At 39.5% G+C, this 14,806-nt stretch overlaps 3 protein-coding genes across 4 annotated transcripts; all 3 read left to right on the top strand.

Annotated features, from left to right (window-relative positions):
* Positions 1-568: 568 nt before the first annotated feature.
* LOC109092370 (protein phosphatase 1 regulatory subunit 27-like) lies at positions 569-5,228 on the top strand. The gene is made up of 3 exons (XM_019106151.2): positions 569-1,294; positions 3,004-3,154; positions 4,581-5,228. Exons 1-3 carry the CDS (start codon positions 877-879, stop codon positions 4,699-4,701), a joined length of 690 nt encoding a protein of 229 aa, XP_018961696.1. The 5' UTR covers positions 569-876; the 3' UTR covers positions 4,702-5,228.
* A 1,339-nt stretch (positions 5,229-6,567) lies between these two features.
* Positions 6,568-9,687, top strand: LOC109092396 (mapk-regulated corepressor-interacting protein 1). 2 transcript variants are annotated; one of them, XM_019106182.2, is made up of 5 exons: positions 6,568-6,694; positions 7,117-7,196; positions 7,476-7,591; positions 8,711-8,815; positions 8,892-9,687. In XM_019106182.2, exons 2-5 carry the CDS (start codon positions 7,189-7,191, stop codon positions 8,954-8,956), a joined length of 294 nt encoding a protein of 97 aa, XP_018961727.1. In that variant the 5' UTR covers positions 6,568-6,694; positions 7,117-7,188; the 3' UTR covers positions 8,957-9,687. The 2 variants fall into 2 exon arrangements, with proteins under 2 accessions (XP_018961727.1, XP_042586683.1); XM_042730749.1 differs by having other exon boundaries at positions 6,666-6,728.
* A 1,230-nt stretch (positions 9,688-10,917) lies between these two features.
* LOC122138428 (THO complex subunit 4-like) lies at positions 10,918-14,159 on the top strand. The gene is made up of 6 exons (XM_042730724.1): positions 10,918-11,273; positions 12,920-13,081; positions 13,162-13,309; positions 13,432-13,498; positions 13,581-13,773; positions 13,867-14,159. The coding sequence occupies exons 1-6, from the start codon at positions 11,025-11,027 to the stop codon at positions 13,879-13,881; spliced, it is 834 nt and encodes a 277-aa protein (XP_042586658.1). The 5' UTR covers positions 10,918-11,024; the 3' UTR covers positions 13,882-14,159.
* Positions 14,160-14,806: the final 647 nt, after the last annotated feature.

The following is a 14,806-nucleotide window of genomic DNA, read 5'->3' as shown; positions in this document are numbered from 1 at the left end:
CATTATTCATGTATGTACATGTACTGTATGTATGTATGTATGTATGTATGTATGTATATATGATTATGTTGATATTTCAAATAATGCTGTTGAGTATTTTCAATACATGTTGGCACATCAACCCAAAAAATGTTTATGTTTTCAGCCCTGTAACTTGTTTAGTTGCAGTTCTCGAGAATCAGTGCACAGTGTTCTCTGAGCTGTGTGGATATCCAAAACCTACGATCAACATGATTACACATGTCTCTTGCAGGTATTAGAGTGAAGCTCCTCTCGTAAAAAACACTCATTCCCTTCAGCTGTTGCCCATGTGCTCAATCACACCACCGAGGATGAGCTCATTTATGTGGTAAGTTTTTCAAAGGAGACTCTGCAGGCTGCTCAGAGGACATTCACTGGTGCAGTCATAGATGTTTATCAGGGGGCGGAGTCGAAACTTGATGTTCATGTGAAAGTAGGGTGGGAGGAGTTACACCACGGTCACTCGATACAAGGGATGACATCCCTAAAATAACCCTACAAAGGGTATATAAGACCCTGCTTTAACCTTCACTGGCAGAAGAGCAGACTGTGCACACTGTGCAATAAAGTTGATGAAACAAGTGGTGATGGGACAGATAAACTAACAAAACTTCACAAGAAAACAAATCCCCTCACAAAGGAACTGATTCCTCTGGAAAAGTGACATTATTTCGGATTTGAAGCGGATTGTAAAAACTGAAGACAGTGTGAACCCAAAGTGAAGGTTCAAGATCCCACCCCCCCCGAAAAAGGATTTTACTCTTGCGTGGAGCTTGACTTGAGTTTCAGAGTTTATTTTGTCCTCCTCTCAAGCCTAGAGCTGAGGGGGGAGGCAAAGCCGTGGCGTCTGCGGGAATGAAGTACAGCTACCAGTACCCGGTGTCACAGTACACACGCTCCAACACACACTACACTTCCACAAATTACACACCGTCACACTACTCCAGCAGCTCGTACTCACCTGGCTACTACAGTTCTACGAAGTACAGCCCTACTAGACTCCACACACCATCATACTACACTCCTCCGGCTTACACACCTGCTTACAAGCCCACCTCCACTTACACCCCCATCTATAGCAAGCCGTCCCGGCAGAGCAGCTCGCCCCGGACAAGCGTACAGCACACTCCTACTGTAGCCCTCAAACCTCCCCGGGCTGTGCACTTCACAAATGATGTCGTATTCCAGGACTTAGTCCGGCACAGTGAGCTGGAACAGATCGGTCGGTTTATGAGGGCAAGGAAAGTGCGTCTGGACACCATCTTCCATTCTGGTGAGTGAATCTCACCTTGCATACATCCAGTGCAAACAAATCCATTCACTTGTATCACCAATAACGAATCACAGAGGTGAAGTGTGTTAAATTAAAGTAAACCATTCGTAGGTCGACTTCCTGAAGACTGTAAACTCTTTGGTTTTATGGCGTGATTAAAACACTGATCAAACATAGCAGTCTGACATGACAACTTCTGGTTCAACCAATGGTATAATTGGTATAATATTTTTTTTTTACTATTTACAATGTAACTAAGTTGCATGTACAAAATAGCATAGTATTGTACAATTGTGATATGTTAATCTATGATTTTGTAGATGTTTTTAAAAGTCCTGTTGAATTTTATGCACAAAATGTACATCGCCATCTTGCTCCGACAAAGTTATTCTAACGACATTTTGAGATTTTTTATATGTGAAATTTTTTGGAGGAGTTTTTTAAAACATTATTCTCTTTTATCTTTTGCTTTGTATTTAAGAAGTTTGTTACTCCTTGGATGTCTATTCAAAAGTAGCGAGTATTCTTATGAAAAATAGTTTTAACAAAAATTCAATAAAAAAGGTGCCAAAAAATTTACTTTAAGGAGAATAATAGTTTTTTTGGCTTATATTTTTATATTTTAGCGTCAGGGATTTCTAATATAGAGTGATAAGTCGCATGAGGACTCAGGTGATTGGTTTAAAAGATTTCCAGAAATTATTACATATGGTGGAAAAATTCAAATCACAGATTTCCACGGCTATATGCGCCAGCTGAGCAACTGGCATTAAGATGAATGGGAACATAAATGAATAGCTCTCTCAGGTATATTAAACCTCCTTGGGAAGGATGTTTGCCAAATAGTGGAAAATTCAGGAATGTTTGGGATTATTTTGCAATTATGTTTGGTGTAGCACATAAATTACACACTAAACTTTGAAAATTAATAAAAGATTTTGGATTTGTCTGTTTAGGGAGAAAGAATTAAAGCTGAGGTATTTTCTGGAAAGGTTTAAAGGGGTCATATGATGCTGCTAAAAAGAACATTATTTTGTGTATTTGGTGTAATGAAATGTGTTTGTGTGGTTTAAGGTTCGCAAAAACACATTATTTTCCACATACTGTACATTATTGTTTCTCCTTTATGCCCCACCTTTCTGAAACACGTTGATCTTTACAAAGCTCGGTCTGAAAATTAAGGTGTATGCTGATTGGCCAGCTATCCAGTGCGTTGTGATTGGCCGAATACCTCAAGCATGTGATGGAAATGTTATGCCTCTCAACATATATTGTGATGCCTTGTGTCCCGGCACAACGAGACAAAACCAATAAAACCCATTACAAACAAGGCATTTCTTGCATCCAGTGGGGACATAATTACTGATTATAATAACTGTGTTTTTACGCATTGTGTTGCATCACACCGCATAAATATAAAACCATGTCTGCATTTGTGATTGGAGAAACAACAAATGTACCCTACACTGCTCAAAACTCGTGTTTGAATAGTCAGTGGCAAATTCTTTAAATATGAAAACGTACTTACAGGCTGTGAGTCAGAAGCGCCAGGCTGTCAACTTTAGGGATCTTATCCATGCACGGACAGCTTGTAACACTCCAAAGAGAAAGGAAAACTTGAAATCGCCTCATATGACCCCTTTAATCTCACTGCTGTCAGGAAAGAGAAATTGAGCAGCCCACCCTAACAAAAGATGGCTTTTTTTCAGGAATGGCAGCACTTCATGAAGCCGTGCTCTCAGGAAACCTGGAGTGTGTGAAGCTCCTGATAAAATATGGAGCTGACATTCATCAGAGGGACGAGAACGGCTGGACACCACTTCATATGGCGTGCAGCGACGGTTATCCTGAGATTGCACGGTGAGAGCAAACTTACACACTCATACTCAAACAAACAAAAAAGTGACCGTCTGAAAACCAATTAGTATTGCAATAAATTAAAACCTTAAAAAAAAATAATGGATTTCATTTACATGCCATGAATTTCATGTACATGAAAACCATGGCAGAACTCAAAATAACATATTTAACATTTTTAATTTAATTGGACTACATTTTTATTGTAGTACTGGGTTGAGGAACAGAGTCGATAATTATAATAGCTTAGCATTCATTTTATCTCCCTTGTGAAAAAAATGCTTAAAGGGTTACTCCACCGCAAAATGAAAATTTTGTCACTAATCACTTACCCCCATGCCGTTCCAAACCTGTAAAAGCTTTGTTCATCTTCGGAACAGAATTTAAGATATTTTGGATGAAAACCGGGAGGCCTGTGACTGTCCCATAGACTGCCAAATAAATAACAGTGTCAAGGTCCAGAAAAGTGTGAAAAGCATCATCAGAATACTCCATAAGTAAATACTATTCAAAAAACGTATCCTTGTGGCACAGCTGCCACAGAAGAGCGTACGCCACCTGCGTACTGCTCAGAATTGCCAAAATGGCGCTACGCTGATTTGGAGAGACACAGAGGAGAGGAATAGTTGAATAAAGTCATTATTTTTGTTTTCTTCGTGTACAGAAAGTATTCTTGTCACTTCATAACAACTATTTATGTTATTTTAGTTATGTTATTTATTTGGCAGTCTATGGGACAGTCTCAAGCCTCCCGGTTTTCATCCAAAATATCTTAAATTGTGTTCTGAAGACGAACAAAGCTATCACGGGTTTGGAACGACATGGGGGTAAGTGATTAATGACAAAATATTCATTTTGGGATGGAGTATCCCTTTAACTTGTTTTGTACTTCAAATCTTAATATATATATATATATATATATATATATATATATATATATATATAAGGATTTGCAGGTACTATAATTCTGAAATAATAGGTCACTTAAGTGATTTTAAAGAAAGACACTTTCATGACTGTTTCACAGTACTTTTTACTTTGTAAGCACTTTGTAATAATGTCAGACATTTTACTTTTTTCATAATTTCAATAAGTACACTTATGTTGATGTGTTTGATGTGAAGACAATAGAAATAAATATTACATTACATGTTAAAGTCTTACTTAAGTCCTGCTCATAAGAGGGCCAAATAAGCACTTTAAAGTTCAGCTAAAGTATAAAATTAGACTATATAACATTTTCATTTAATTGCAGTTAAGATCAATGAAGTGTCCAAAAACATTAGGTCAGTTGCACTTAAGCATATTATTTCTGTACTAATTTTTCAAGTATGCTAAAGTGTACTTCTTTCTTCTTTATCAGGTGAACAGATTGTTAATGTTTGCTAAATTAGTTGTATTAAAATGTCAAATATAATTCCTCCTTCAGGTACCTTCTCTCTCTGGGGGCCAGTGTGGAAGCAGAAAATGAAAACGGAGAGAAACCCGCAGACCTCATCGACCCAGACGGCAAAGAACTGCTCAAGCTCTTCGAGACAGGCTGTGTCTGAGTGCTGACCCGCGGAAGAACTTGCTGGTTAAAGCTAGCTTTCAAAAAAACATTCAGATCACTCTCCTGAGCTTCGCATTTTGTGTGGTTCTCCTGAATAATCTTTATCTTTTTGTTTGTTTGTTTTTTTTGGATTTTAGCTAGACACAACATTATTATGCAGTACAGAGGAACACCAAACCCTGCATATCTGTTGTGTTATGTGTATGTGTTAGACATACTTTGTACCGGGGTCTCTTTGACATGCTCTTGATTTTTTTATTTGACAAGGACACAAACCTGTTGATGCAAAGAGATGTTTGCTGAGAACTGCACAAACCAGAATGAAGCGTTGTCGTCTGTCTGCTGGGCAGCAGAGCACAGAATCAGAACCTGCTGTCAGACTCACATATGAAGAAATACTGAGGGTGTGTGCTTTACTGTTAAAAGTGAGGGCACTACTGACATTTTGAATGTCTCTTCTCAAAGTTGTATCTTTATCTTATCTTTTTTACAAGGTTTTCATAAATAAAGCTGCTTTTATAAAAACATTGAGTTGTGATTTGCATCAAACCCTTTGAACATTATGAAAATCAGAGTTCTTAATACTACATAACTTATTCTGTTTTAACCTTCTGGCAATATTTGACGTGTGTCTTGATATTTGTCCATGTGCTTTGACCTTAAAAAGTTATGATTTTCAGAAAGAGGAATCTTCATTTCAGCAACATTCACTGTTGCCAAGTAGATTCAGAAACCAACTTATCACTATATGCACGAGGTGCAACGATATTTAATAATTTGCGTTATGCACACATAAAATAAGACACAGTAATAAACATCAGTATTTATCAACATTCATTTACAAAAACATCATTGATCTAAATGCTGCATCCGAATAAAAGTGTCACAATATAATTTTACTACGACTATTTTTCCTTACGTAAATCACACGTGACAGTCCAAAGGGGCTTGGCCTACGTTTTTACAGCCAATCAGAAACACTCTCTGTCAATTGTTTTGCATATTCAGGTGTGCATCATCAGGTTGGTTGGTTGAAGTGAGCAAAACCGCTAGCACTTTTAATATATGACTGACTAGATATAATAAGATTTCCTCATCAACCAACAGGAGACTAAATTCATATTGAGGTTCAAGTTGAGAGGCTATTTCAAAAATGAAAAATCATTTCCAATTCATATTTGCAAACAGTGTTTATGAAAACAACTTTAAATACGCATTACCCCTGTTCGTTTTATACACACAAAGCTAAGTAACGTTGCCTACTTGAAGGTGAAACCAACATTTTGTGCATTTCATTATTTATTTATTTATTTATTATACAAAATCTCTCAAGGTGATGAAAAAGAAAAATGCAATAATTTTCTTTTTCCGTTATAGAAGAATATGATTTACAAAAAAAACCTAGATCCTAATATATATATATATATATATATATATATATATATATATATATATATATATATATATATACATACATATATATATATATATATATATATATACATATATATATATATATATATATATATATATATATATATATATATATATGTATGTATATACAGTACAGACGAAAAGTTTGGAAACATTACTATTTTTAATGTTTTTGAAAGAAGTTTCTTCTGCTCTCATCAAGCCTGCATTTACTTGATAATAAATACAGTATTACAATAACAGTATACATAAAATAATACTTATATACTATTGTAGCCAATAAACTCACAAGAATGCAGCTTTATTTTTTGATTTTGTTGTGTATATGATGCAAAGATGTACCGATATTGCCATGTTGTTTGTTAATAATAATAATAATAATAATAATAATAATAATAATAATAATAATAATAATAATAATAATAATCCTGTTTGCGCATGCGCATCTCTCTCAGCTTGTTCGGCTGAACCGGAAATAATTAGTTGGCATTAGCAACGTTTCGGCCGAGCCAGGCCTGAATACAAAGATAGCTGAAGAAAGAGAAACACACAGACAGGTTTGAACCGGTTCATTTACGTGTTTTCCACCATGTGAGCGTTAGTCTGAATGTTTCGTGATGTCTTCGCCGTGTTTATGCGCAGATTGCGTGTGAAGGCAGCAGCGCTTTCCAACCATAAACACAATGCTAACAGACTAGCTGCTAGCAGCTCATAAACAATAACAAACGCCGAGCTGCTGAATTACCTTCCTTAAATCAGACCTTATCCTCTCGCTTGAGACAGAGATATAGTAGCTTGTGTCTGTGTATGCACTGATGAATATAATGCATGTGTGTTTAAATCACTGATGCTCTTCCTGCACTGATCTCAGATTGATGCGAACATGTCACCTAATAAAGCGTGCACCGCTGATGTAGTATTCAGGTTTGCTGAATCGGTGTCTTTTCTCTGAACTCCTTAAATCTTCTCCCCACCCCAGAAAACACTGAAGACCGGGCACACATTGCTGTTGAGCCTCATACTGAGACTGTGAGGCGAGAGACTGAACAGAATGACGAGGTAAAGTCATGTGTGTTTGTGAAGGGTCACCTCATTAATAACTCCGACAGAGAGACTTAATCAGGGAATGCACTCGAGTCAGAACATAACACCACTGCTAAAAACAAACGACTTGAGTCATAAACAATGGTGATTGTGTGGTTTCTACAGTAGTTAAGTTATGATTATATATAGATTCTTGGAACTGTAGCAAAAATGGACTTTGTGCACGCATTATTTGTGGCACTTAAGTACAGTTTCTCTTTTTTTACTGATTTCTGTTTTGTTTTTTCCCCCCAGCTCCTCTACCCCTAGAATGCACACGTACAAGAGGACTTCCAGCCCTCGATCACCAACGAATACAGGAGAGCTTTTCACACCCGCACATGAAGAAAATGTGCGCTTCATCCACGACAGTAAGAGCTAAGACTAGGGATGGGCGATATGGGCTTAAAAATGTATCACGATAATTTCTGATATTTACTGCGATAACGATATCAATGACGATAATTTAGGGAATCCTGTTTTTTTTTTAGAGAAAAGTATTATCTTTCCTAGTTTTACCCAAAATAGGGTGTTGTGAGCAGTACACACGACTATTTATTTCATACTGGAAGCCGGAGGGCGCCCTTGCGCAGAAACTCCACATATGCACAGTAGAAGTAATGCTCCAGGAAATCACTGATATGGACAGAGGTAGCCAGTGATCGCTGTAGCTGAATAAAACACAGATAGAGAAATATTGACTGAGGAAACCTGAAGACAATAAACACGCGATTGCACAAAATACATGGTCTGTGTTCTTCAAGCAATCTTGGGTATTTTCATAAGAATAAAGTATATTTATAATGCAATGGTAATCGACATAGCCTTTATCACTGTATATAATGCTATAAAATAGTATGATTTCTGCCTTATTCTGTGATACGAAACCACATCTGATCTCAAAAATAAGTTATTTGAAACCTGTTATGAAGTTAATATGGAGAAAAAGCACGTCAATAAATAATATCTTTGTTGGACAACAGGTTTGTAAACGACTCATACACATGTAAAACTGTATTGCACACGTGCTACTGTAGTACATTTACTCAAGGCTCAGACCGATTTTTGTCGCACTGTACAGTGTTATCCAAACCTGTTCCAGATTGTATGAGGAGCTGCTCAATTTCACGTCCGCATTCCTTCACATCACTCCACACAGTCGCACACAGAAATGTGTCATCAACTAGACTTTATCGTTATTATCGTGGGAAGACTAATTTTTATCGTGGGGAGAATTTTTACCGGTATATCGCAAACGATAAGATATCGCCCATCCCTAGCTAAGACACACCTTTTTAGCTTTTGAGTGTGAAAAGTGTGTCTTCCAGGCCTGAGAACATCACTGAAACTTATAGTTATGCTCCGCTTTTAAATATTTGATTGGCTAGAAACGATTCTTTATGGATGCAATCTTTACAAAATCCTTATCCCGTAATCATATAAATTTAGTAGTGAACTAAGACAGTAATGCTTGTGTGTTTTCTTTCCAGCTTGGCTTTGTGTTTTGAGAGACGTTAAATCTCCACAAAGCAGTGAGCGTAATGATCGTGGACCGCAGGAGTATGTGGAGAAAAACCCAAATCCCAACCTACATTGTGAGTTTAGTCTGACGTTTCATACGGACAAAGCTCATGGCATGTTTTTGAACCCGTCTGCTTCGTTTTCTTTCAGCTTTTATACCAGTGGACCTGAGTGACCTTAAGAAGCGGAGCACACAAGACTCCAAGAAGTCTTAGACCCTTCCCTCTCTCTCTGATCCAGCAGGGGGTTTGTTTTTGTCCTTCCTTTTACATTTGGGACCTTTTTACTCTCTCAGTCTTCTGTTTGCCAACAAAGAGCGACCAGCTGGGATGTTTGGCCACATTAGTCCAGAAAGCTTCTCTCGTCTCTGCCTCGTGGACCTGTGGTCTGGACTTACAGGCTGATGTCTATTTATGCGTTTCATTTTCAAGAGCCGGTCGAGTGGCCATTCCCTGTTTTTCATGTTCATCCGGGCTCTCTGATCTTTTTTTTTTTTGCAGATGGGAAAATAACAAAGACCTGTTACAGGATTTGTTTTTTTACTTCTTGGTTTTGAGTTTAGAATCTTCTTCATGTGCTTTTTTTTTTTTTTGGTGTGGAGATGGGAAAGGCAAAGCACAGTGATGCTTAAACTGTTGGACAGACGCTACACAGACTTTCTCAAAATGGGCCGCAGTCCTGGAATTGACTCCTTTTTGGAAACCGCCGGCGAGCGACTGACTGTTCAGTTAGTTTCATTGATTGATTGATTGATTGGTTGGTAGAAGAATTTAGTGAGTTTTGTCTGGTAGGACGGGTAAGTTTGGCTCGGCAAATATTTTTTAGTGAACGTACCTCCATTTTTAACCATGAAATGATACCTTCAAGAACTTTAAGTAGACTTTTTTCCAAATCTTTCGTTCCCAGCCTTTAAAATAAAATTAAAATAAAGATTACTTTTATGTTATCTCAGACTCTCTCCACTGTATTTATCATGGAGTCTCGACTGTCGTCTTTGAGGCTGTCTGTATGTTTTTTGTATGTGTACTCTTGAAGGGATGTTTAGCAGATAAATGCATTTAAAGTTGAAATCCTTCTTTTCTGGAAATCCTCACAACACTTCTTGAAATCACAGCCATATGAAAATTTATGTGCAATATTAATGGCAACAAATCATGTCTCTGACTAAACTATTTAGATAAAAAATAAAAAAGGATGAACGTTTTGGGAAGAATGAAGTGAGAAAGGACCGGGGGAAGTCTGAAATTAACCTTTTTTTTTAACAAATGTTTAAGTTCGACTCACTATAAATCTGGCGTAGTGTCTGCCGTCCGCATTTGGGCCGATTCAAGAGAGGATGTAGGTTTTGGTAACCCGTAATGTCCAGTGCCTCTGTTATCTTCTGATTATGATCCATTGTGGAGGGTGCTGTGAAAGTGAGGAAAAACTCAACATTACATTTTAGGGAAGAGCTCAGGTAAGTGATGGTATCATGATCTCATTCTCACTGCTCTGTGGGCTTTTTTTGAGATGATATGATTTAAATAAAAACAAATCCTTCTCGAAAGCCCTTGTTAAACACCACAAGCTTCTAATGTATGTTCGTATTTTTTCAGAAATGCTGCGCATTTATAGTGGGTACATACTGTATTTGTTTACAAGCTGATGTTTTTATATAGAAAATGAAATTAGTTTGCTCTTTGGATGTTCAGACATGAATGATCACGAAGAGGGCAAATCAAAATAAAAATTCAGAATACTGTCCTCGGTTTAAATGTAAAGGATGTTTTTAACCACTATTTAGTTTGTTACATATGTATTTTTTACCAATAAACTTTGTTGAAAGTATAGTTCACAAATGCAAATGGTACATATTACAAGCCTTAAGCAAACACATTAAAGATTAAAGTAGGTAAGACTAAAATAGAAGAGATAATTTAGTTACCGTATTCTTTGCAAATAGAGCGAATTTCAATAGTTTTGATTAATTTGTATTAATATAATATTAAGCTTATGGTTATTTTCTTGCATTAAAAAATGACATTAACTTTTAATATTTTTATTAAAATATACAGCGTTCAGGATCTTAATTGTTATTAAATAAAAGCTGCATTGTTGACTTGAGGAATTTAAACCGGAAGCGTTCGTCTCACCGATGTGCGTCACGAGCGTTCCCGCTATAAATGTGGCGCCGGCGGTTGGTTGTCGTTTCCTGTTTTGTGAGCGAGTGGGAGGTAGTGCTTCATACGAGTTGCGTTTGTTTTTAGTTAGCGGCAGTGTTTTAGCGTTAACAAAGGCCAGACAATGGCAGACAAGATGGATATGTCCTTAGACGATATCATCAAGCAAAACAGGCAGCGCGGGGGAGGCGGGCGCGGCGGGAGAGGAGGCCGCGGTGGCCGCGGAGGAACAGGCGGAGGCCGCGGTGCTGGCGCCGGCGGGCGGCTCGGAAACACAGGCGGAGGCTTTGGAGGCCGCGGCGGGGGATCGGGCCCCATGAGGACCCGCCAGAACCTGAGCCGCGGAAGAAGCAGACCCACGCCGTACAGCAGGGTAGGAGAAAGCGGAGAAAATCACGGGCGCATCCACACGCCTGGGTGAAGCCCGTTTTTATCTTTCTAGGCTGCCAGCAAACACGGCGGCTAGCTCGCCGCTCGGGCCCCTGGAGCTTCTCTGGGAATGTAGCTCGGGGAAGCTGGTTAGATGTATTTTGTGCATAATGTGTTCTCTCCCTAAGCCCATTGTCTTGCCATCCGTGTGAGCGTCAAGCATCGCGGCGCGTCTGGAGCGTCGCGTGTATCTCCTAACCCACGGTCGTCGACGCCATTTTGGAGACGGCTGATGCCTTTCATTCAGCCTAACCTTTCTTTGTTTTCAACAACATCCAGCGCACATCCTCGTGATTTCGAAGAGTCCACCTTTTTTGTGTTAAAGCCCATCTTTAAGAAGGCCTTCGTTCCTCGCTGGAGCTCGGCTTTTGTTTGGGAGGGGTTTCATGGTCTCTAAGATCCAGAAATATAGTTACTAGTGTTGGAGCCGTACAGGATAAATGGACTTCGACCATCTTTGTCCAGCGATCATGGAGACCCCGCTTGCTAATTGTTAGTCTGAGCTTAGTGAGGGCTGTATTTATATAAGCGCCTCAAAATGGCGAGGGCTCAAAATGGACGCTTCAGACGCCGAGCACGGACACTTCTGATCGCCTGGTTTTAACCGGACTCTGTGTGCTGCTGCTCACCGGAGACCAGAGGAACACCCGTACCCGCCGAACGGAGGCCTGCTGGGATTCATTTGGAGTGAACGGCAAGAGACTCTGGGGTTGCTGGTGGCCAGTTAGCATGCTACCAAGGGGAAGGGCAGGGGATGGTGTTTACTACGACAGGCCACCCCGAGTTAACTTGTTAACCTGCTCTTGTAACAAAACACACATAATGCATGCTCAATCTTCTGAATTAACCCTCTGGCTTTCTTAACTTTAATTCTTGGCAGTCAAAACCTACAGGATACATTAGAGTGACACTTTAAGTAATATTTTGTGTCAGTGTTCATTTGTGTTTTGAATATTTGAATGGTACTACACAATGTTTCCATAAATTATGAGCTATATATATATAAAAAAAAAAAATCCAGTTTTGTTATACTTTTATAAGTGTTTAAATCTAGTGCTGAGGTATTTAGAGTCTATACAGAGTTGTGTATTCTATAGTTGATTTGTTAATATGGGCTGGTTTTGTAGGTTTTACCCCTCGGATTATCTCTTTCTGTGTTTGTTAATTTCTTGTACTGGTCATTTAACTTATTTAACCATGAAGATCATATGTGGTTTAAGACCTTTTAGCCTTTTATGTACTCAAATTTGTCTATAGCAAGTGCCACAAGTTTTTTGCTATTCTGATATGAAGTAAAAATTCAAAAACTTCTAAAATGACCGACCACCAGAGGGTCAAAGTGGCCTCGGCTGAGATCTTCTGAAAAGTTAGAGCGTAATCTGAAGCAGCTACCAGCTGTGTCCTGCATTGGTTTACTTGTGTGTCGTGATGGGGTGGGCAGGGATTGCTGGAAGTCACAGTGAGCGCACTGGGTGCCCCTGGCCTTGTTGAAGCGGAGCCCCCTGCTTGCCCCAACACCCAGCCGAGTGGACTGTCAGTGACAGACTGGGGACCCGAAGTCAGCAGGTGCGTTTCTCTCATCTGTTGCAGCCCAAGCAGCTCCCAGACAAGTGGCAGCATGACCTGTTTGACAACGGTTTCAGCGCGAACGCTGGAGGTGGAGGTGGCGGCGGCGGTGGAGCGGGTGTGGAAACCGGAGGAAAGCTCCTCGTGTCCAATCTCGACTTCGGCGTGTCCGATGCAGACATTCAGGTAGGGGCTACCTACACTTGTGCAGTGAAGCGTCCAAGTATTTGATGGATTCTGGAGCTAAGGTGCCGTTTGTTGCGCAGGAACTCTTCGCAGAATTTGGCACTTTGAAGAAAGCAGCAGTACATTACGACCGGTCCGGACGCAGCCTCGGCACTGCAGATGTTCACTTTGAGAGGAAAGCAGACGCCCTGAAAGCCATGAAGCAGTACAACGGTGTTCCCCTTGATGGTATGTGTGCATCCTTAAGAAGCGCTCGCGTTGTGAAAGCCTCCAGCAGGCCTGAAAGTCACTGGGAAGCCTGTTGAATTGGTCCGGCAGCAGTTTTCGGTCATGTAATCTCTCTCTTTCAGGTCGCCCAATGAACATTCAGCTTGTTACATCACAGATAGACGCACAGAGGCGGCCTCCGATGCAGGGGTGAGGATGAATAGATTTAGTTTCTTGACTTGTGTTTTCTAATGTTTGGTGTGACTGATGTTTTTGTTTTCTCTTCTGACAGTCTAAATCGCGGCGGTGGTGGCATGAACAGAAACAGACTTGGGGGCTTTAGTGTGCAGAGAGGTCGCGGGGGACGTGGTGGCGGTGGAGGGGCCAGAGGTCGGGGACGAGGTGGACGAGGCGGCGGCGGCAGCAGCAAACAGCAGCTCTCTGCCGAAGAACTGGACGCCCAGCTAGACGCCTACAATGCCAAGGTGTGTTAACTAATTCAAAGATGTGCTTTGTTTAAAAAACAAAAAACAAAACCCTGGTAGTAATCTCCATTTCTTTTGTTTTTTTTCAAACAGATGGATACCAGCTAAATACCAACACGTCAAGCTGCATTCCCTGCTGTTCCAACATCGTTGTAATGGCTTTGAACATGTCGGCTGTTTTACACTTCCATCTTCAGATGTGATTTAAATTTGTGTACTGATCTTTTTCTCCTTTTAAAATGCTCGTGTTTTTTACCTACTTTGTTTTACTTCCGTTTTCCTTTTTGAGGAAAAGCCAGGTTGGACTGTAGGATTTAAGGGATGGGCTAATCTTAACCATCCTTGTGTAGATCATTGAAATAAAAACCTGCAGTATTTAGTAACCACATGATGTGTCTGCTTACTCATTGTATATACAATGTATTATTTTTTTTTTTTTTTTTTTTTTTATAAACACATGCAGGCCCATCCAGCTCTTTAAAAAAAAAAAAAAAAAACCTAGGAAGTCATGTTCTTTTTGTAACTGAAATTTTCTACGGTGAATATTTGTAAAAATGTGGTGTTTAACAAGAAAAGGGTGGTGGGGGGTGCTTGACATGTATCAAACATTAGAAAGGGGTGCACGCTGCAAAATGTTTGGGAGCCACTGCACTAGAGAGTTGCCAAACTCAAGTTAATGTAGTATTTGAATGTATAAATCCCATAGCAATAAGCAGACTTCTCATATCAGCCACTAGGTGTCTGCAACTGTGCGTTGCTCTTATTTAAATCATTAAATGGCTGCAATACTTCTGTAAGAGTTTAAAGGGATACTCCACCCCAAAATGAAAATTTTGTCATTAATCACTTATCCCCATGCCGCTCCTAACCCATAAAAGTTTTGTTCATCTTCTGAACACAATTTAAGATATTTTGGATGAAAACCGGGAGGCTTGTGACTGTCCCATAGACTGCAAAGTAAGTTACACTGTCAAGGTCCAGGAAAATATTAAAGACATTGTCAGAATAATCCATGTGCCATAAATGATTCAAC

The sequence above is a fragment of the Cyprinus carpio genome, chromosome A3, assembly GCF_018340385.1.
Source record: "Cyprinus carpio isolate SPL01 chromosome A3, ASM1834038v1, whole genome shotgun sequence".
In the NCBI taxonomy this organism is placed as follows: Eukaryota; Metazoa; Chordata; class Actinopteri; order Cypriniformes; family Cyprinidae; genus Cyprinus; species Cyprinus carpio.
Note: the sequence above shows the minus strand (reverse complement) of the source record. Positions and strands in the feature narration are given on the sequence as shown.